This window comes from Lates calcarifer, linkage group LG18 (genome assembly GCF_001640805.2).
Source record: "Lates calcarifer isolate ASB-BC8 linkage group LG18, TLL_Latcal_v3, whole genome shotgun sequence".
NCBI classification, from domain to species: Eukaryota; Metazoa; Chordata; class Actinopteri; family Centropomidae; genus Lates; species Lates calcarifer.
Window position 1 is genome coordinate 14794165 of NC_066850.1, and position 21588 is coordinate 14815752.

The 21588-nt window shown below is 39.2% G+C and overlaps 1 protein-coding gene across 6 annotated transcripts in view; it reads right to left on the reverse strand.

The window, feature by feature from the left end:
- The window catches only part of ano2b (anoctamin 2b), a 197753-nt gene that overhangs the window by 140877 nt on the left and 35288 nt on the right, over positions 1-21588 (reverse strand). For 4 of the 6 annotated variants that reach the window (XR_007815005.1, XR_007815003.1, XR_007815004.1 and 1 more), the window contains 9 exons: positions 21500-21557; positions 21291-21391; positions 20400-20542; positions 16488-16640; positions 15737-15789; positions 14425-14597; positions 5455-5560; positions 1427-4243; positions 699-783 (listed from right to left, as the gene is read on the reverse strand). Coding sequence is in view for 2 of the 6 variants with exons in the window: in XM_018684297.2 (XP_018539813.2) it covers positions 3863-4243; positions 5455-5560; positions 14425-14597; positions 15737-15789; positions 16488-16640; positions 20400-20542; positions 21291-21391; positions 21500-21557 (1168 nt within the window). In the remaining 4 variants the exon portion in view is untranslated. Of the gene's footprint in view, positions 1-698; positions 784-911; positions 4244-5454; positions 5561-14424; positions 14598-15736; positions 15790-15907; positions 16072-16487; positions 16641-20399; positions 20543-21290; positions 21392-21499; positions 21558-21588 lie in introns of those variants that run through there. The other 2 variants (XM_018684297.2, XM_018684299.2) reach the window with 2 other exon arrangements.

Here is a 21588-nt window from a genome sequence, read left to right on the forward strand (position 1 = left end):
TGGAAAATGGAAAAAATAAATAAATAAATAAATACTGATTACCTATTTAGATCTGCAAATGCCAGTGAGAGGTAGTTGTTTAATACATGTACGAATTTACTTGCTGTTTGGGAAAAAGCTGTGAATTTTTTCATTAAGTCTTGATTCGTGGCTCCATGAAAGAAAAGTTACCTTAACCCACTTGAACTCTACCAAGTATCTCATATGTAGGACTGACTTTTGTGTATGATGATAAACCAACTGTCAGGAACCAGCTTAAAATTGTGTGTGATGGGGGGAGACACAGCCCTTACTAGCCATTATCTAGTCTACTTTAGCAGACACAGTGCATCATGAGCACCTGAACAGAGCTGTGATTCTGGACACTTTACAAATGCAAGTGAAGTATTCACTCACTTTTCCTTTTGTTTTACTCCTGTTTTGGTGTGCACCAACTTGTGAGAAAAATGTATGGATTTCCATGTTACAAGGGGACTTTTAGGGGAAATTTTATCATTGTATTTCCTGGTTTAATCAGATTATAATTTTACAAAAACAGATGATACCTGATTTTGCAGTGTGAAGTGTGCAAACTCTTGCTTTTGTATTTTTTCTGTAGTGGGCCAACCAGTAAGGAAGTGGAGATGGAAGAAGGCAGGGGGAAACAATAGAGGACTGTGTCCTGATTCATCCATGAACCAGCTGTCACTGTTACACACCTGATCTACTGGTTGTCAAAAAAATTCTTGTCCCAGACAGTTTTCCTTGACCGCTCCTTATCTTGTGCCAAAGATAGAGAGACCCCTGCAAGAGAAAACAGGTACCTGAGATAATGACAATTTTTCTGTTCACTAAAAATGTATCACACTGTATGAACATGTATTGCTGTTAAATGGTCACAATGCCACATTCTAGCAAGCACAGAAACCTGCTTCAGCCTTGTAACTTTATTATTTTCTGAGTATTTTTCTCTTGGCTAGGCAATCTCACCAGGATTACCTTGCCAAAAAAGGCCAAAAACTAAAATTAAAAAGACCAGTGAGATAAAAGCAAACAGATCACACTACATGTAAAAATTATTTCATAATCCATCAACAATCATGTATCTAGGAACTTCTACACCAGCTTAAGTAAGGTAAGAATCAGATAAGGATGGACATTTCTCTTCTAGAATGACAGAAACCAGTATAACACCACTATCACAATGTCCTTGTCCTAAAGTCCATGTGAATACATTTAAGTTAACAGTCTGTCACTGAGTCCTAACTGAGCAGACATATTGTGTTGTATAGGAAATACAAGAGCAGTAACAAGGCCTCTGAAACAGCAGTGAAGGTTTACAGCATGTCGGCATGTTGACATTATGACAAAAATTGGATATGGTGTTCCAAGATAGCGCCCGTTCATTCCAACCCGGCATATACCCTAAAAAAAAAAGTCTGCGTACCTCAGTTGGCCAACAGGATACCTTGGCAGCAGAACTGGCTCCTCCACACAATAATCAGGTCTACTGACAAATCCCTTGTTAAACTGAAATTAGAATTCATTTTCTTTTGTATTTGCTCAAATGACAGAAGAAATTCAAGTTTTATTAACTTTTGACAATGTGCAGCCACAACTGGACCCATGGAAGAGAAACAGCTAACGTTAGCCAGACCTCCGTCTTTCTGTATATGAACAAAAGCTAACGTCAAGTGGGAAACAGAGCTAAGATTAGCAAGCAAGGTTAACATCACAATGAGTCCATCCAAATGCTGAATGTCGTAAGGGGACAGGTGTCTGAAATCACTAATAGTATTTAACCATTGCCATATTGGCTTGTTGAGAAAGTGGGGAAAATGTCTTAGCTGTGTCCAAAATCACTCCCTAATTCACTCCTTACTTATCAGAATCCTTTTACAGAATCACTGTCATCTGTTCTGTCGTGCACCAACAATTTCACATCTATAAAATGCAGAGCATTATGCTCAATGTGGGACTATTCCTGCCTTCAAATGAAACTTGTGAGCTTGTGGTTATGACATGGGGAGCTGGTTACACAGTATGCTTGGCACTCAAGTGGTTAAGTTGTGAGAAGACTAGGCAATAGCAACAATGCCGGACATTAGTTAATAGTAATGTGGTAATATCTAGAAGCCACAGAGCCTAAAATTATGATGAAAACCTCTATAGGACTAAAATTGAGCTACATGAACTTATCCAATGAAAAACGAGATCCAAGATCCAAGGCTACAAATACCACAAAAGGGGGTTGAGTATATAGACTCCTCTTGTGAACACAGTAAACACAACCCCATTTGAAGGCAGCATGTTTGCAGAGAGTAGTCTACATGTTATGTACACTACTTTTTTGTTCATTGTGGAATCTTTGAGGGCATAAGTTAGTGGATACATTTGGACATTCAAAATCTGGACTCTCAAATAAAATAGTGGATGGTAAATGTAGTGCACTATATAGAAAATAAAGACTGATTTTGGACACAACCATTGTTGACAAAGTTGACAGCATGTCTCCTTTTTTTAGTAAGTGAGGAGAATTAAAATTTTAGTTTGACTTTAACATGCAACAGCTGAATTAGAATGCTAATAAGTTGTTAACAACTACAGTATACAGCAATAGTTGGACCAGATAGTATGTTAGCTAGCTAACAAGTGAATTTATATAAACACAAATCTATCAGATGTATCAGTGTTGAAATGACTGGTTCAGTCAGAAACAGATGGCCCAGTTATACAAAATAATATCTGTTTACAGTCTGTGCTTCTTAACAAACCTCTGATATGGCTGCCAGAAGTTGCACGACTCCATGAATTTCTTTTAGGCAAGCTCTCCTATTCAGATTTATTACTTACCTGCAGGAATGTGAGAGTATTCAGTGTGGTATTTCATAATGATGGAACGCTGATAAAGTATTTGTTCCCTTGACAATGAAAACTGAGATGATTTCTAACTCACTTGCATTCACAGTTTGCAAAAGAGTTGCCTTTCTCTTTGCATTCTGAAGTTATTAAGTGTAGTCATTAGGTCATTGTACAGACAGATGTATGGCTAACAAGAACAATGCTTCACAATTTATCTATCTATAGCTTGTGTCACGTTGGCATGTGCATCCATCAATCAATACGTAGAGTAGCGTGTAGAGGAACAATGAGCAGCAGCTATGTATTGAGCGACAATACAGATGTGTTTGAAAAGTTATTCCTGAATTCTATGGAGGAAAATGAGCACAGTAAATTGTGTCAAAAAAAAGAATGAATTGTTCTTCTATGAGGCTTGTGTGCTTTCAGTACCATGCATTGAAAAGCACAGAAAATGTGGAATGTTGGAGCTGCTACAAATTCTGTTAAAAACAAAAATACAGAAGGAGCATAAGCACATAAAGTAGGAAACTTCTGACAGTCCCCAGCACTAGCAGTGAGCCGCAATGTCCATCAATCTGTTTATGGTGATTTACTGTTTATTACTGAATCTCTCCATTAGTTCATAGTTCTGTCTTTATCTCCAGTCTCTTCCAGGTTCTTGTAATATTCGTTTGTTCAGCCTAATACTGTAATTATTGCTTGTCTACGCTAAGAAGCTAATGTGCCTCGCTAAATTTATTTTTACCAAAAAGTAAAAATGATAACACTTTATCAGGTGAACAGTCGGCGCAAATAGGAACAACATACACATTCATTCAACCAGTGTGGACATTGCACATTCAACCACACTGAGACCAATGAATCAAATGTCACGTTCAAAATCAGGCTGTGATGGTTTCTAATCACAGCACTACTGTGTCACACACACCAGAACACAAGAGACACAGGCAAAGACATAAGAATCACCCGAGCAACACAGTCCTGAGGCCCAGCTGAGGCACCCCTACAGATGTATGTTATGTCACACCGCTGTGTGTCTCGAATTCTCATTTTCATTCCTAGGCAATGTAGATGGATTCTTCCTGGTGAACTGGCTGAAGCTGGCGGCCCTACACCTCGCCCTCGGCCCTCCTCCTCCATCTCCAGCCTGTGTGGGTCCTGGGGGTAAAGTACTGTAGCGGCCCGGTATGGGGGGGCCCTGTCCCGGCTGAAGCGTGTGGCTGCCTGGCTGGAGGGTGGTGTCCTTGGCGAAGAGGCTCTGGATGAGCTGAAACTTTTCCTTCTCCTCCCTTAAGAAGACGTCGACCAGCAGCTTCTTCTCCCGTTTGAGCTGCTCCATGATGGTTTTGGGGACATCGGGGATCACCCAGGCGACCACGAGGCTGAGGAACATCACTAGGTTCTGGAGGAGGGGGTGAAGAGGATAGATGGATGGATATAGAGATTAGTAGAGAGAGGTGGATGAGAAAAGTAACAGGTGGTAGAAAATTTGTGTCAGGGAATGTTGAATCTACATAGTACAACATTCAATAGTAAATATTAATGGATATCATGTCTCCTATTATCATTCTCTGTCTTTGCTTTATTCTGGGGATAATCATGTTCATCACATAATTTTGGGGCTTTGGGAGGATGTAAACAGTCTAATGCTGGACTATGGACTACAACTTGACTGTAGTTTTTAACTTATATTTGTTACATTTTGGCAAATTTGCATTATTAAATGTATGCCACATTAGCTATTTGCAGTTCCAGTTTTAAATGTACCAATGTATGTATGACATCTAGAACTGGAAATTTGAAAATATAAAAACTCTGAGGTAAGATCTGGAGTTGTGAGGGGTGTCTTTTTTCTGTTATTTCTTTGCAGATTTATAGACAATTATTCAAAATGGAAATCAGAGAAAGTGGAAAGTGTAAGTCCCACTGGATTTATCACGTATCATGTATCACGTCTTTGTGTTCAGGTTTGACTGAGTTATGACTACAAGAAGGATTAAGATTTTTGATGCAAATTGTTTCAATCGTGCACCTGTTCCTTTGAATTCACACAGTATCTTTGCCTCACGCTGCCCTCTCTGCTACCTCCCTTGGGAGTCGCAGCTCACAGTTTGAAAACCTCTGACCTAGAAACTTGAAAGACATTGTATTGTATGAATTCTGTTCATGTGTTTGACAGTGAAGAATCTGCAGCAGTACTGAAAACCCTGCTGTTGGAGGACATTTGGTGGACATATGTCAGTGAGGCACGCGGGCCAACACACTGAAAATGAGCTGATTGGTAACTGAGGCATCTGGTAATGTCCCTGACCATAATGAGTGTACAACGTGATTCACCCAATTATAAGTGACTGGCCCACACACACACACAAACACATGCAAACACAATCATGTTGTCTTTTTATTACACAAATCACTTCCATACAATTGCACACCATAAAATGGGCAATAGATGAAACCTATAAATGCAAAACAGTGTGTGTGTGTGTGTGTGTTTGTGTGTGTGTTTTAATATACTGCAGTGTAACTCATGTATTGGAAATATTCTAAACACGTGTATGCACCTGTTAAAGACCTCTGACTAATCCCTGTGTGTTGTGCTGATTAAAATACCTGGAACAGTATGACGAAAGCCAGTCTTGCAGCCAGGACACACCAGTACTGTTTGGAGAACTGGTACGCGTCTGGAGACCACGGGGGCTCCCTGTAGTCTTTATATCTAGAACAAAACACACATGAATACAATATGGATGTTAAAAAAGGAGTATTTCTTTCATTTCATAGCTCAGTGCCCAGTGGAAAAATATTTGAATGAGCTTTGTTTGAAATCAAGTGGGTACTTAGCATGAGCAGTAACATTGGACCACCTACAGAAAAACAGTCTTAGTCAAAGGATAATCCAAGGAAGGCATCCACACTGTCTCACAGGTGGTTGGTGGGAGATGCAGCCCAGTCTCAGATAAACTTTCCTCCTACGCTATTACTTTCATCCTGTGACCCAAAGTGATTTAGCTTTACCTGGCTGAGACATCCTGTAGACTCATTACAACATACTACTCCTTCACCCAGTCTGGGACCTGGCTCAAAGTGCAATAAACTTTATAAGGATTCCTTTCCTTTGTTTTCTTTGTAGTAAACACTCTTTATTGTGCTGGCAAAACAAATAGCAGAAAACTCAAACCATATGTTGAGCTAATGGCTGGTATGTTCAGAATGAAGATGGGGAGAAAAGAGAGAGACAAGAGAGGAGAATAACAGAGGAAAAGAACAGAGACAGAAGAATGAGAGGAAGAAACTAAAGATAAAGAGCAAAAGAAGATGAAAAAAAGGGAAAAATGGAAAGAAAAAAGAATGAGAGAAAAAATAGAGAGACAGAGTAGAAGATGTGTTTTGATGGCTGGCAGATAAAACACAACCGCACAGGAATTTATTTGACTGGGCAGGTTGAGGACGTGGTCTCATCCGGTATAACACACACACACACACACACACACAGACATGAAGCAGCTGTATATCTGTTTTGGACATCAGAAATGTGAAGTCCAATTTCAGTTCAAGCCTTGAGGGAGTGGAGGATCTAACACACGTAAATGAAAACATATTTCTGAGCCAAAGTTTGAGCTTGTTTATTTATAAAATTAGGTTCTATTTTGGTTTTACTTTGTTGAAAAAAAGAGAAAGAAAACAAAAGTTCAGTGAAATCAGTGAAACAAAAATTTGCCTTATTTGTCACTGGCAGGCTGCTGTATTGAACCAAGCCAGCTGGGTCAAGAATAATTATTGTGAGTATCACTTGATACTAAGTGCAAGTGCAAGTGTTGCATTAGCAGAGTGTAAGAGGCCATAAAAATGAAAACATATTGTAGTAACATAACCTGTGGCAGCCAGCAATTCAGGCGCCAGAGCTGCTGAATCTGTTGGCTGCAGTGCAACTAGAACAAAATAAAATGATGTCAAGTTGTAGCTATGGTGTTTTAAGAAAACAGGGGAGGATATCAATGGCCTGTCTGGAGTTTGAAGAAGAAAACATCTGATTTCTGCCATTTTCTGTCCATCTGCTGTCAAAACTGACAAAACTGACTAAAGACAAGAATCATTAGGAAAGAGAATGTGGTAGATAAGCACATATGGACAAACATCTGGTTTCAACAACATACATACACTGATGAGACAACTTGTCGTGTGCAGTCGTTCCTGGTACAAAGCCAAGCCATTTCCTGTAGGATGCAATCACTCCTAAATAACATAAACAGGGTCTCAACCTCTATGTTCCACTTCAGGGTCTATTTATAATTTAACTATTTGGATGCAGTCAGTCATTTCCATATGGAAATTAAAAAAAAAAAAAACAGCAGGATTCAGTCAGAATCAACTCTTCAGCTCAACAGCCAGCTGAGCTGACACTAGTGTGGGGCGGAGGAGTTAAGAATGCAGCTTAAATACCTGCAGCACCAAAGTAAATGTATCAATGCAAAGAGGAATTAATGAAGTTTTATTTTCCAACTTAAACACTTCCACGTCTACCTACAGTGTGTTTACTGCTTCTTTGACTTTCATGACGACACCACTGGACTGTGTTATCGGTTACATGCTGAAACATACTGTCCCCGCAGTATAAGTGAGGTATTAAGTCAGTGAACTGCCTCAGTAATGTCAGCTGCATAATAATATCAATCTACTGTTAATTTTGCTAGCATTAGCAAACATAGGTCACCATAATCTACTGGTCATACCAGGCCAAATAAGGCAGTAGCACCAAAAAACCTGAGTGTACTGAATTGTTATCCTTCAATTACGGCGGCAGGGTGTCAGCACATACAGTAAAATGACACTGATTTCTTGGTGAAATATGTTGTGATATCAGTAAAGTTCTTGAAAGGCCTTCATCTGTACATACATCTGACACTGTATGATCAGTAAAATACTTATATATCTGTAGTGACCCTCCTAGCTCCTAGCTTTATGTTACAGAACATTCAGACTACTTTTTCACAACAGCTATTTTAAAAGAGTAGGACCTTTCCCTATGGGAATAGTACAACATACAGTAAACAATATAGAAGTCCTTTCAAGGCCTGAGCTGAGAGACAGTCCCTCTCATTGTTAAACTAGAGAACATCTTTAGGCAGAAAAATGCAACCACCCAAACCACTGAATGTACAGAAGAGATAAAAGACGTTGTGATTTATGGACAAAGGTCTGCATTATGTGGAGCCATAGCTGTGCACAGAGCACTCTTCCAGTCAGCATTAGGGCATTAAGATAGACATCAGACATCATTATATCATCACTGTACAGCTATGCTTAAAACTGATCTGTCTCCTGGTGTGATAGAGGCCAAAAACGGACAGAAAAGTAAAACAGGAAACTCCAATCACACTGGAAACTGTCTTTTACAAAGAAGATCAAGCAGTTAAACACATCACCTTAATGTAATGGCTCAGATCAAAGTTTTACATTGAGACAACTGACAGTACATAAGTCCTTCACGTTCATGCACACTCTGTCATGAAAAAATTCCTCTGAGGCCAAAATAGATGAAATGGCCTGATTGAGCTGTCTCACTAAGTACTTGACTAGCAGTATAGAAATAACAGAGAGGGAGGGTGAAATGTGTGTATGTGTGTTAGCAGGGTCTTATGGTGTCTGATTCCTTCTCCTTATACAGTCATGAGTGAGGAATGCTGCCTGTGAGAATCAAGTCTTCTCTCCCTCTCTTTTTTCTTTGATCTATTCATCTTTCCCTCACTCACTCACCAATAATTCACACTTCCAATGTGAGTTTAGCTGTAAAACAAGAGCTCCTGTCATGTCATACTCCAGTCAATTTAACTCAACTGGCCTGGGTGGAATTAAATATAAATTATTATTATCAAGGAGCATTTCTCTCCCTCTTTCCCTCTCCCTGTGTGTGTGTGTATTTTCTAGACGCTCCATGTTTGGTTATAATACTGCAGCTCAGCAGCAACTGGAGCATCTAACTCAATATTCTTTCATAAGACTGCTCAATGAGATTATGCTTAGTATGTGAGGGACTTCAGACTGTGTGTGTGTGTGTGTGTGTGTGTGTGTGTGTGTGTGTGTTTGTGTGTGTGATCCCAAGAGTTCCTGCTGCCAATACAGTGCCTCCTGGGATCCAGGAATAAATTTACAGACAAACAAGGGTCAGACCATTCCCATCCTTAAAAAACACACAAACAAACACACACTAACCCCACATTACCAAACATGGCTGCTGTCAGGTAACACTATGGTAGCAGACCAATAGCTTAAAACAATAGCATCTCTCTATCTATTGTGTACAAGAACATGTGCATATCATATGTCCATGCAACTGCTTTTCAGACACCCTTCCTGTTTGCTCTTTGCAGCTATGTTGTATTTTTTCCTTCTCATTTGTACTCCTCTCCCTTTGTATCCTTTCCATAGAACATCTAAAAGCAGAAAATGATGACAACAGGTCTGGCATCCCGCTGCCTTTGATCCAAAACCACTTCCATCCTGCTGCAGTTTATTACTTCCCCTTGGCTGGGTGGAAAGAGATAGAGAGAGAAACAAGAAGAGAAAAAGCCCATGATCCAAAATTTCCACCCACAATGTTCCAGATTAATCTGATAAAGGATCAGTGACCACTCCACTCCATCTGTAAGAGTTTTAATTTAGGGGCGATAACATGAATAATCATTTAAGTTGGACTTGAAATTACATGTTTCTGATTTTCTGATTTGATGTAGCAAAAAAAAAAAAAAAAAAAAAGAGCAATATCCTGTACACAGGCAATCAAACTTTCACTGCTGAGTTACATAGTAATGGAACAGTAATGTCCTCCTCAGGATGAACTACAATATTTTTGGTGATTCTCTGACTTTTCGTATTTTCCCAATACTTTTGTTTTATGATCAAATACCTGTAAACTAATGACATTCCCATCAGCCTCAGCTGTGCTTATGCTAATTATCAAATGTTAGCATGCTAATTCATAAAGCAAGCAAACAAAGTTTATTTGTATAGCATCTTTCACAGACACTAGTCACACAATGCTTCACAATCAAAAAGATAATTAAAAAAAGATTAAATATGAGGTAAAATATATGGGGAGCAGATATAAGACACAATATAAAATACTACATGCTACCTAATTGCCTGTCTGAACAGATGGGTTTTCATTGCTTTTTAAATTACCTCAAGCTTATTGGGAAACTATTCTAAAGCTCAGGGGCTGCTGCCTGAAAAATATGATCTCCAAGGTACAGTTATTCCCAGGGTCAGGGCCTCAGAGGATGGCATGTGCGTGTCCTCTGAATACAGTCCATGATATACTGTGGAGCCTGGCAATGTAGAGCTCTATAAATGAGTACCAAATTTTTTAAATTAATTCTAAAATGAACAGATAGCAAAGCAGATTAAAAGGTTTAAATATGTGTAATGTGTGACCATCTGTTGGATCGTGTTTAAAGCTCAGATGGTGAACATGGAGAGCTTGGCGTCAGCTTGTTAGCATTGTGTTTGATGTTATCATTCAGCTCAAAGCACCACTGTGTCTTAAGCCTGTGCAAGCACTTTTTCAAAGATTCCCTGTGGGATTTGTTCGGTCATTCATGTTTTGTGTATTTCTCAGACCCCATCCCAGTGATTAATCAATTACAGACAAAAGATACAGCTCGCCACTTTATTTTAGCATTCAAAAATACATTAATGACACAAAAAGGAAACTAGAGCTAAAGCTCAAATTTTAAGGGACACATTATTTACCATACCCTTGAGACATCTTCATAACTCATGTAGGACATGTTTACTGCCACATTTTTCTGCCTGATGTTTTTACATTTATTCCTGATCTCAGCTTATTTCTGAAACAAGAACACTGACTAGAGAAAAAAACATTTTTGACTGATGTGTCAAGGACAAACATCCTATGAGAAATGACATGATAATCCATCACATAACTTCTTGGGCATCACTTGACCTCCCGGTAACAAGAGTGTAACCACAGCCAACCTCCTGTCAGCTCAGGGAATAGGCGCTGTCTTGATATGAAGCAGGTAGAGGCCTAAAAGTACACTTTCATAATACTCAAAATCTATCCTGGTAGAGGCGATAATTTGCAACATATGAAGCCTCTCTGCCACAAGAATTTATAGTTAACTCTCCCTCTTGTTTTGTATTAACATTGATGTATCTGTTTATGTTGTGTGTGTGTTCTTTGTTTTCTGTAAATCACTGTGAAGCTCTTTCACTAAATATAATGTGATTTAAAACTAACTGATGTCAGTAGATGTCAGGAATGTACTTTAAAACCAAACAAAAACATATCCTTGGAGAAAAACAGCTTCTTTGCTCTTGCCCCCTCCACATGAAGGTCAAAGGTTAGCCAAAGAGCAGTAAGTCACAGGCTAGATCTAATGATTCTTTCAGTAGGACCTTATACCTGAATCATCTATAAAGCACCACATTTTATGAGGCTAAATTTTGGTCAGTTAGACTTTGCATTTTATAGCAGTGGGAACAACCACTACAGTCATCATAAATCTGTCGGGTGTACATTGTAATGTGTTAGCAAATTCAATATTAATACCCAATACAACTGAATCATGCAATATGAGGATGTTTTCTTTTCATGTTATATAACAGGCACTCAGAGCAGTGTGGTGATTTCCCAACAAGCCACCCAGTAGGACCAGAAAGGGTACCACACTGAATGCAACAATCACGTCCACTTACCTTAAAGAACTATTTTTAGAGTTTCTAAAAAAATAAGACCAAATATGTCTACAGTGGCAATGTTAGTAGAAAATGTTTTTAAAAGCAAGAGAGAGATAACAACAGACAACAGTCCAGAAGGAACTGACAGGCAACTTTAAGTGAAGCTGGAATGGGTCTTTGGACATTTTGACTTGTCATAGTAGGAAACGCAGAAGTGTTACTAATAACACTAACAATAGCTCCATTTTATATAAGTGTAAGTGATGACACTGTGACAGGGTTACAACCTGCACAATACCAGACCCTTGAAACTGAAGCAGCCGAATGTTCAGCCATCATTCATTTTAATATTTATTGTATTGATATGAAGACACTTAATGTAGTATTAGATTTAAATAATCCTATTGCTACTTCTGCTGCTATTTTGTTAATGCAGTGATTAATACTCTCATCCTTCTGCTTTCCTTTGTTATGTCTGAGAACCATTTGCTGCCAAATAACAGTATAAATGCAATGAAAATTTGAAAACAGTATGAAGCTGAATTACTCTGTATGTCTTGTAAAAGAAAATGCTATCTTCTGGAAATAGGCTATAATATCTGTTTGCTGACACTGGTGACTGTTCTAAAATGTAAACTGTGCAGAACAACACTGGGAGTATAGCAGAGAAAACATGACTGCAGAGACAGTAATGCTGTGCCCACTGAGGCAGAAACTGTCTTCAAGTTCCTCACACTGCTGTTTTTAAATGTGATTAAACATTTAAAACCTTAGTGGGTGGCCTCTATCACACCATCCATCTATTTATCCATCCACCCATCCATCCATCCATCCATCCATCCAGCTACAGTATCTCCACCCTTCCTTCCTCCTCTTTGTTATTTCTACATCCTTCCATGCTGCCCTAGCCCAAACCATTTATCACTTGTCAGGAAAGTTGCCTCCCTCCTTCCTTCTCCAGATCTTTGCATCTTTATCTGATCATCTTCTTCAGTGTTATCTTCTCTCATCTCTCCATCACCCCATTTGACACCATTATCCATCCATTCATTCATTCTTGACCTCTTTTCTTCACTCCTGCATGTATTCATTCATACAAGAGTACCCAAATTAACTGGGTCAAAAAGAAAGACATGAGCTGTCTGGGGCATCTGACATACTCTGAATTACATTCTGAGCTGACTCATTTGCCTTGACCACAACATCAGCAGCTAATACAGAGCCTAGATACAGTCAGACGTACAGTGCATACACCATACAAACCCCACAGACACACGCACCCTTCTTGGACATCCACCAGCCAATTTCACGCCTATAAAATGTTCAGGCCATACAGTATGTCACCATGTTTCTGACGTGACGTACCACACCATACTGACACAAAGACTGTATTCTTGCATTGTAATTGTTCGCTCTCTTATGTAACAGCAGGTCGGCTTCAGCTGTCTGTGGGCGCTGGCATCCATGACCTTTTCTCCTACAGTGCCTTATATTGATGTTATGAAAGATTTGCTAGCCACTGGCATGTGTGAAAATGCACAGAAGATACAATAGTCCACTGTCTTTGCCTATGCACTGGGGCTTCACTGGCATTGTGACAGTATCCATCATATCCGTTGTCACTGTCTTAGGATGCAAAAAGACAATTAGTGTGTCTGCATGTAGGTGTGTGTTTCAATCTAAACCACATCTGTACCAAAAACTAATTGGTCATCTGATGTGTAACTTTCACATTGTGGTTGTTTACTAACTGATGTTGGGACTGAGCTGGAGGCAGAAGTTTTCAACTAAAGATATTCTCTCTCTCCTCTCCCTGTCTGAGTCATGAAAATCTTAGAGGAATCATCAGCTCTACCCCATCTCAGACTTAAACTTGTGCAGTTATTTACTAGATGCAAAAGGCCTTTGACAGCCTAGAATGGGATTAACTTTGAGTGTTTCACATGAAACGGTTTTATTCTTTATCAACTACAAAGAGGCCCTTGCTCAAGCAATTAGACTTACAACTCCTATAATGTGTCAGTCCTGCTATATAAACATGACACTGACTATAAAACGCTATGTGCTGCTTTATGCAGATGATGTGTTATTATACATATCAAATGCTGACATCACAATAGCAATACTTTGCTTTCACAAAAACAGAATATCTTGGATTGCTTTATGGCACAGAAAGAGTGTGCTGTGCTTTTAGTGCAAACGCTTGCTGAGTCTCTGTCGACAGCAGATGCTAAAAAGTAAAGGCTATTTGGTTTGCATTCCACTGTGAATGTAAGAAAGTGCAAATGACATTCAGTGTGTTACCCAAAGGCTTCTAGATATAAATAAAGGTTTGAAAGGAAAGAAAAGTTGGACCAGAGGGAAACAGAGACATCCTTCTGTAAGATTAAATGGATAGCAGCCTTGAAATGAGCATGATAATGGTAGTTATTCATTGTTGACACAGAGACTGAAGGAGATTGTTTATGTATTTGTCAAGGTCAAAGTTATAAGCTATGGCAAGAAAGAGTAATGCTTTTTTATCCACTTAGACAAAATCCACCAAATAAAATTCCTCTGATGTAGAAATAGATTTACTGAATCAAAGATTTACAGAGTTGGTCTGACTGTTTTCTTGAATGCTCACCAAGTACTTGCAGCAAAGGGAATAATCTATCAAAAAAAAGAAAGAAAAAGCAAGGGGGGTGCGTGCACAAATAAGTCTATGAATGGGTAGTTCTTTTTGTTGACCAATTTGCTATTTTTTCTCATAGTAATCACAATACTGCTTTTATAAGAACCCTTGATTTGTCTTTTGTATTAAACAGCGCCCGTCACAAATAGTTGCCTCTAAAAACCATAACTGTGCATGTGTGTTTGTGTGTGTTTGTGCGTAATTACCGGCAGACAGTGATGTCACCAGAGTTCTGCGGTGCCGTTCCGGGTTTAAAATTGGACACGTTGAAGTAGGAGAGTGTGTAGTCAATGAAGCCGTGCATGGTGCCGGTCTGACTATACGTGTACTGGTAGACAAGTCGAGGGATGAAGTCTGATGTGAAGGAAATCACAAAGGCCTCCAGAGAAAAAGAGAAAGACAAAATGAAGCAGAAGTATTTTACTGTCAGCAGCTTTGGTAAATTATGTGTTTCAGAAATATTTGAGTAATGCATTGCAATGTTTTCATTTAGCAACATTAAATACAGTCTGTCGCACTGACAGATACAAGATACATTCACAAAAGGGAAATTCTGCTTCCAGTTTTCCATTGCCTTAAAGGTCCCAGGGCAGCTTAAGAGTGTGTATATGTGTCCAGTGCCCCATAGCTCTAGAATAAATAAAAACTCCTGCTGCCTATTTTTCAGAATCCTCCACAAATCTGTTTAGTATTAAAAGTAAACGGAATAGGATTAAGTTAGCTGGCCAGGGACAAATCCCAAGCAGAGCTTTCCTGAAGCCCCACAAATACACATTGACCTCTACAGATCAGCATGTATGGGTGTTTTAGATATAATTCTGGTATCTCAGCAAACAGAGGGATTTAATCTGTATTTAATATCAACTGTCATCAGTGTAAAAGCAACAGACAACGTAAAGTCTAGGCAGGACACAAACACACACAACAGACCTGATGAGAGCTGGATTACATGTCGAAATGTTCCTGCAGAGAAGTTTGAGGTCAGTGGCAAAGCACTGTTGTGTTATGCAACCTTTGTTAACCTTTGACTTCCATTCCTATCTGAACTTTGACATTACTGAACTGTTAATATTGTGACTTCAACGTACTGTTAAAACTTTAAAATGTGTTGTCTTTAAATGAATAAAACAGAGTGAAAACTCTTATAACTTTTTATGTAATTAAAAAATAACATTTACCTATTTATCTGAATCCTTTATTTCTATGAAACCTTTGGGCCATGTCATAACAATACTGACTTTAAAAAAGGAACACTGTAGCTACATACAGTAACTGTAATTGTGCTGTTTGGCATCATAAGAACAATTATTTCAGACATAAATTTAAAATTTTGAATCCACTGGTTATAATTTATTAAAGTGTAAAAGTGCTTGCGTAGGATCTTCAAATAGACACGATATATACCGAACCTACTATAGAATACTTGTCTTCATATATTTATTGTGCATGTACGAATCTGCCTTCATCACTAATTTAATAAGCAGATAGTGAAATGCAGGACACTGCATTAATACTTACATTTATAATGACTGAGAACTTTCCCATTCCACTCAGTATGTTGTACCATATACCTATAGAAAGAAGAGCAAGAGTGAACTGTGAACTGTGTCCATGCTGTCCTTCCACACTAGTTCTGTTCATTAAAGCTGCTGGTGAAATCAGGTCATTGTTTTTATTTATTTTTATACCTTATTCAGACAGCTTTGCACACAGCAGGTTAAATTCATAGTTCTGTCACGGCATTATCTTGCTGACAGTACCCACAGAGAATTTCCTAAACCCATACAGGAACACTTTATCCATCAGCTGACTCATAGGATGACGTTTGGGATTTATTAAAGCACCTCAAAAGCCTATGGATAAACACAAAAATGCACAGAGGTCAAGCTGAAATTAAGGCTGATTTACTGCTAAAAGATAACATTTAAAATATATTTGGTTTCAGCTGCCAGAAACATGACTATACTGAACTGCTAAAGGGGCGTCAGTTTTTAAACCTCAATGCCTGAAGGAAGTGCTAACCCTGAAAGAATTTAATCAGTCTAGTCTTAGTGGAGAGTTTTGGTGTCCCGTGATGTTTGAAATGGTGATTCACAAAATTTACCACCATAAACAGAGGAGAATTAAGGGGAAAACACTTTTTCTGAGCAATTACTTTCCATGTTTTCCAAGTTCCAAGTTTTATGCATTCTGGTCTATTGTGTGTATATATATATATATATATATATATATATATCCAGTCTGTTTTATGTGTGTCAGCTCAGCTTACCAATGTCTTTAGCTCGTATGGCTACAGGCCTACGTAGCTCTGTAACAAACTTCTTTGCGTCCAGTCTGATTTCAATAACGTTGTTGAGCAGGGCGAAGAGAGGAGCGAGTGGGAACGAAGCCACAAACAGAGAGACAAAACCAAACTGGATGACTGCAGAGGAGAGAGAGAGAGACAAACGATTATTAAACATACTACAGTAGGTGCAAACATATAAAATCCTACTGTCCTGGTGCAAACATCACTCTTTTCCTTATGTCTATTCCTACTGCTTTGCAGCAGAGCTCACAGTCAGCATCAGTGGTAGGTTTTCAGTTCATCCTTTTAACTAAATGGAGAGGTTGTTTAGTACTCCCAGGGTTTGATACATTTGTTTAAGACATTTTATTTCAAGTACAACACGGTTGGATCCACCTCAACAAGGTGGTCCAAAGTTTGTTTCAAGCTAATTTGTTGGATAATGTGATTGTAGTCATGTTTATGTTGAGCTTCATCATCTCTTAAAATGGTCATGAAAAAGAGAGAAGTTAATGACTTATAGTAATCAGGTACCAATAGTGTTCATTAGGGATGATATTTTCTTAGCTTCCCACAGATACTAGCTTAGCTAACAGTGGCTAGATTTACATCTACACCAACTGTACAATCATGTGAAGCCTATGTAAATGTTGTAATCTGAGTCAGAGTAACTATAAATCTATTAAAGGCCCTATGTGTAGGATTACAAAGGTCTGCTGAATTACAAATGCTATATATACTATGATATAAACTAATTCCCTGTGCTTCATGCAGTAGTATTATACAAGCCAAGTTTCTCCTGGGAAAAATCTTTGTTCACACTCTGTATCTGCTGTAAAAAGAACCACTTACATCAGCCACTTCTGCCATATGACAGAAAAAGAAAGGTTGACATGTGAGAAAGCAATCAACATCAGAATACTACATTTCAAACCTCCCCTAAGACACCATCAGATTGACATTCGTGAATGTCATTTGTCTGGTCAGGAGTCACACTGTCTGTCCGGCCTTGCGCTGTGAGAGATGTTGCCTTTTAAGGTTAAACACTCCACTGCACCAGCTAAACTGGGACTTTTATGATTAAGCAGTGTGTGCGTGTATCTATGGTTTATGTCTGTGTGTGTGTGTGTGTGTGTTACGTAGTCTGATTAGATAACCCAGACACAACATCCATGACTAATAATTAAAACTAAGGTTGATGGGAATTTCTTGTACGGTGCATCACACTTAAACTGTGGGGTTGCTATACAGAGAGCTGCAGAATCGTCAGAAACTTAATTAGTTCAATGACCAGGTGGATTTTAAGATTTTTTAAGATAAAAGAGTGAAGTGAAAGTAAAAATAGCTGAGCCCAGGCCAATAGGAAAGGACTACAAATGGGAATTTAATCACCATGAGAAAACCTGATAAACCAATAAATAAAGACCAATAAATGATCAAAACAACATCCACCTGCTTCTTAAGAATGTGGAAAGGAAACATGAGAAAGATAAGGCAGTTTGCCTGACTCTGGCTGAGGTACAGTGCTGATCAGAGCAGTGGAACTTTAGCAGTGTGGGAATGGGGATTTCCAGCGAGCCAGAGACTGACGGCTTCACCTCGGGACGCCACGCAGAGACAAAGAGCGGCGAGGAAGAAAATACGGCAGCAGCGCAGCGAGCGCTAGAGGGCAAGCTTAGAATAACCTCGCTATCTACCTGAGACGAGGTTGACGGGTTCGAGGCTGGCTCGGGCACACACGAGCAAACACAAAGAAAGACTCACACACACACCTAAACACAAGCTGAAAGTGAGATACATACACATCTGCAACACACAGTTATAGACAAGCACACACAGAAAAAATAATAAATGAGTTCACACAAACAGAGGACTGCCCATTCACACACTGACAACTATGTGTGAGAGTGTGTTTACATGTAGAGCTCAGACATTTCTGACATTCCTTGCTGTGTCAGCCGTCTCTCTGTTTTTCTCCTCCCACCTCCCTCTGTCCTCATTCAGTCTATATCACATGAAATCTTCTCATTATTATATCATAGCACGATCACAAGTCAAAACAAAAACTGCTTCCACTAAATGATACAGTTATAACGTCAACATGTACTTCAGTATAATAGTAGTATTGCTAACTCTCTCAGGCTGGTCCAGAGTTCTTATCTTGTTCTGGATCCCACATTTACAAGAGCATTTCTCAGGCAGAACACATAAATAAATCTTACCAACAAAACTTTATTTACTATTTACAATTTCAACAAAATCTCACACTCTGTGTTTTTATGGCTTTGACCTCAATGCAGAATATAGCCTGTTTTATTGGTTCACAATTCTTCACATGCAGATGTTGCTGGTCTCTAATGTCAAGCTTGTTGCCACATGTTTACTGAACTGCTGCTGCACTTTGACTCTGTCCACTGCCAGGAAATGCTTGGAAATATCATGTATTCATGTATTTAATCCAGTTTGTTGTTAGTGCTTCTTTAAAAGTAGACTAAATAGAAGAAATTTCATGGGAAAGACAGACTGTTCCACTATTCACAGTTCAGTACAGTTGTTTTGTTTTCCCATCTTGACTCTTCCCTCACATCTCGTGTTATCTCAATCTCTTCTCTGCCTCACAGTCTTTGTCAGGATGAAATTTGATGAGCCTTTGGATATTTTTTGATTTGATGGGTTTATTCCACCATATTTTACTTGTGCCAACAACAGTAAAGTCCAGTAGTGCCAAGCAGCCATGGCACCGCCAGTTTTCCCAAGAGGGTCTGAATTCTGGACATGGTCATCATTTAAAAATCTTCTTTATAGAGTTCCCACAGTGACACAGATGTCAAACTTTTAAGATTCATCATGACTGTTTCCCTCTCCAGTCAGACCAACCATCTTATAATAAACATCACATTGTGTTACATATTCAAATTCCTTGATTTTAAATATGTAGTGACATTTTAAAATCACAGTATTTCAGTAATTTCAGATCCCTGGTACCATGGTACCCTACATTTACTGGATTACTTCTTTATTATTATTTCTGCATCTCTTCTTTTATTGAATAGAGAGAGTGACAGGAAAGGCAGGTGGAGGTTCTTGTCAGGTAAATTTAACACAGGCTGATTTAGATATTTTAACAGTTGACAAATGCTGTTTGTAAGGGACAGTTGTGATGAGTGTGAGTGAACCACAGAAACAAATATATCCTAGGTTCTTAAGCTCTTCGATCCAGGTGTGCAAGTTAAGCTCAGAGTATCATATTGGTCCTCAGAGATACAGATTACACAACACCTGACAATGATGTACACAAATACTTATTTTAAAAGTATGTTGGTGGCTCTCTCTCTCTCTCTCTCCACCAGTATGGATTCATATCCCATAAATACATGTTACTAACTCAGTATCTTCCCTTTCCTGTAGTATTGTGCTCTTCCGTCTCTCTCTCCTCTTCTGTCTCTTTCTGCAGGTATTTCTGCCTCTGGAGCTGTAGAGTCTGATCTGTGATGACAAGTCTCCTGCTGCTCCTACAACTCCACTCAACACCTGCTGCTAGAATAAGAAATTACTTATACTGCTACTAGTCATAGTGCTATTACTATTATCATTACTACTGCTGTATTATTGGCATCACCTTACATTTTATATGGAACCCGTGTTATGCTATGTTCTTCTCCCACTATTCTCTATCCCCCCCCCTCCTTGTTAACCCAACCAGACGAGGTAGATGGCTGCCCACCCTGAGTCCGGTTCTCTCTCTCTGCTCTGTATGAAAAGTGCCTTGAGATGACTTTTGTTGTGATATGGCGCTATATAAATAAAACTGAATTGAATTGAACTGAATTAAATGGCTGCTTTTTGTCCCTGACGTGTGTATGTATGTGTGTGTTTGTGTACATGCAGACTCACTCATCTCCATGTATTCGGGTGTGAGGCCTTCGAAAGCAGCCAGAGCATGGTCCAGGTTCCACTGCTGTGGAGGCCTCTCCTCCTCCTTCTCTGTTTCTGCTGATCCTTTATCCTTCAACGCACGCACCAGCTTCTTCAACTTCCTGTCAGGACAAATTGATGTATGTATGTATTATTGTGTATGCATGTTGATGTGCATGTGAATGTGTGTACTGATTGTACAAATTCTAATAAAAGTAGCTAAATGCTTCACTGCATTATTTATGTGGTTATCACACAAACACAAGGGAGCCCTTCCTGTTTCCATCAGGTCAATTCAAAATGTTTTGTTTTGTGTTTTTTAAATGGACAAGTCCATCTGCCATCTTTAGACAGGAGCTAAAAGGTGAGGTACATTTTTTAAACCTGTGAAAACCTTTAATGCACTGACTCCTGACAGACATTCTGGTCCACAGCATATGACTATGGTGTTACTGGTTGCCTCCCAGGTGTGAAAGCTTTTAAGTGGATGATATGTGAAGCAGATGAGAAGATGGTATGTGCTATGGTTCGCTGATCCCTTAGGACGTCCTGGAGAAGCGTTTGATGAAACTCATCTAACAGGTCAGGAGGTCAAGCTGTGCTCACAGCAACAGTAATGGTGCAGCCTGAGCCCAAAAGGCACCTATGTTGTGTGACAGTTGTTATAAACAGAGCTGATCTCTGACCTTTGGGATTTGCATGTAAAATCTGAGCTATTACACAAGATGTACAGACATGGGAAGAATGTTATTACAAAAAAGGGGTTGAGGGAATGTAGAAGGTGGCTGTGAGCAAGCATGACTGTGTGTAAGTCTGTATGATAGGTGTCACAGATATTCCACCTTTGTACTTAGTACCTAGTGTACTTACGGGATGCCGATTTCAAAGATGTTGTTCTGGATTAGCTGCTTCCCCAGCATGATGATGCTGAGCTGGATGCACAGCTCGATGAGGCAGCCTCCTGGAGCACACTGAGGGAGACACAAGCACTTCATCTCTAATTATATTCACTATCACTCAATGTTTTGCACATTCAGCCAAATGAAAAGAACCTCAGTTAAAAAAGACTGATAACTAACCTCTTCCATCCGATAATCATTAAAGACGTACACGTAATTTCCCGGTCGGCCTGCAAACCTGCAGAAACACACAAATGTACCGTACAGAC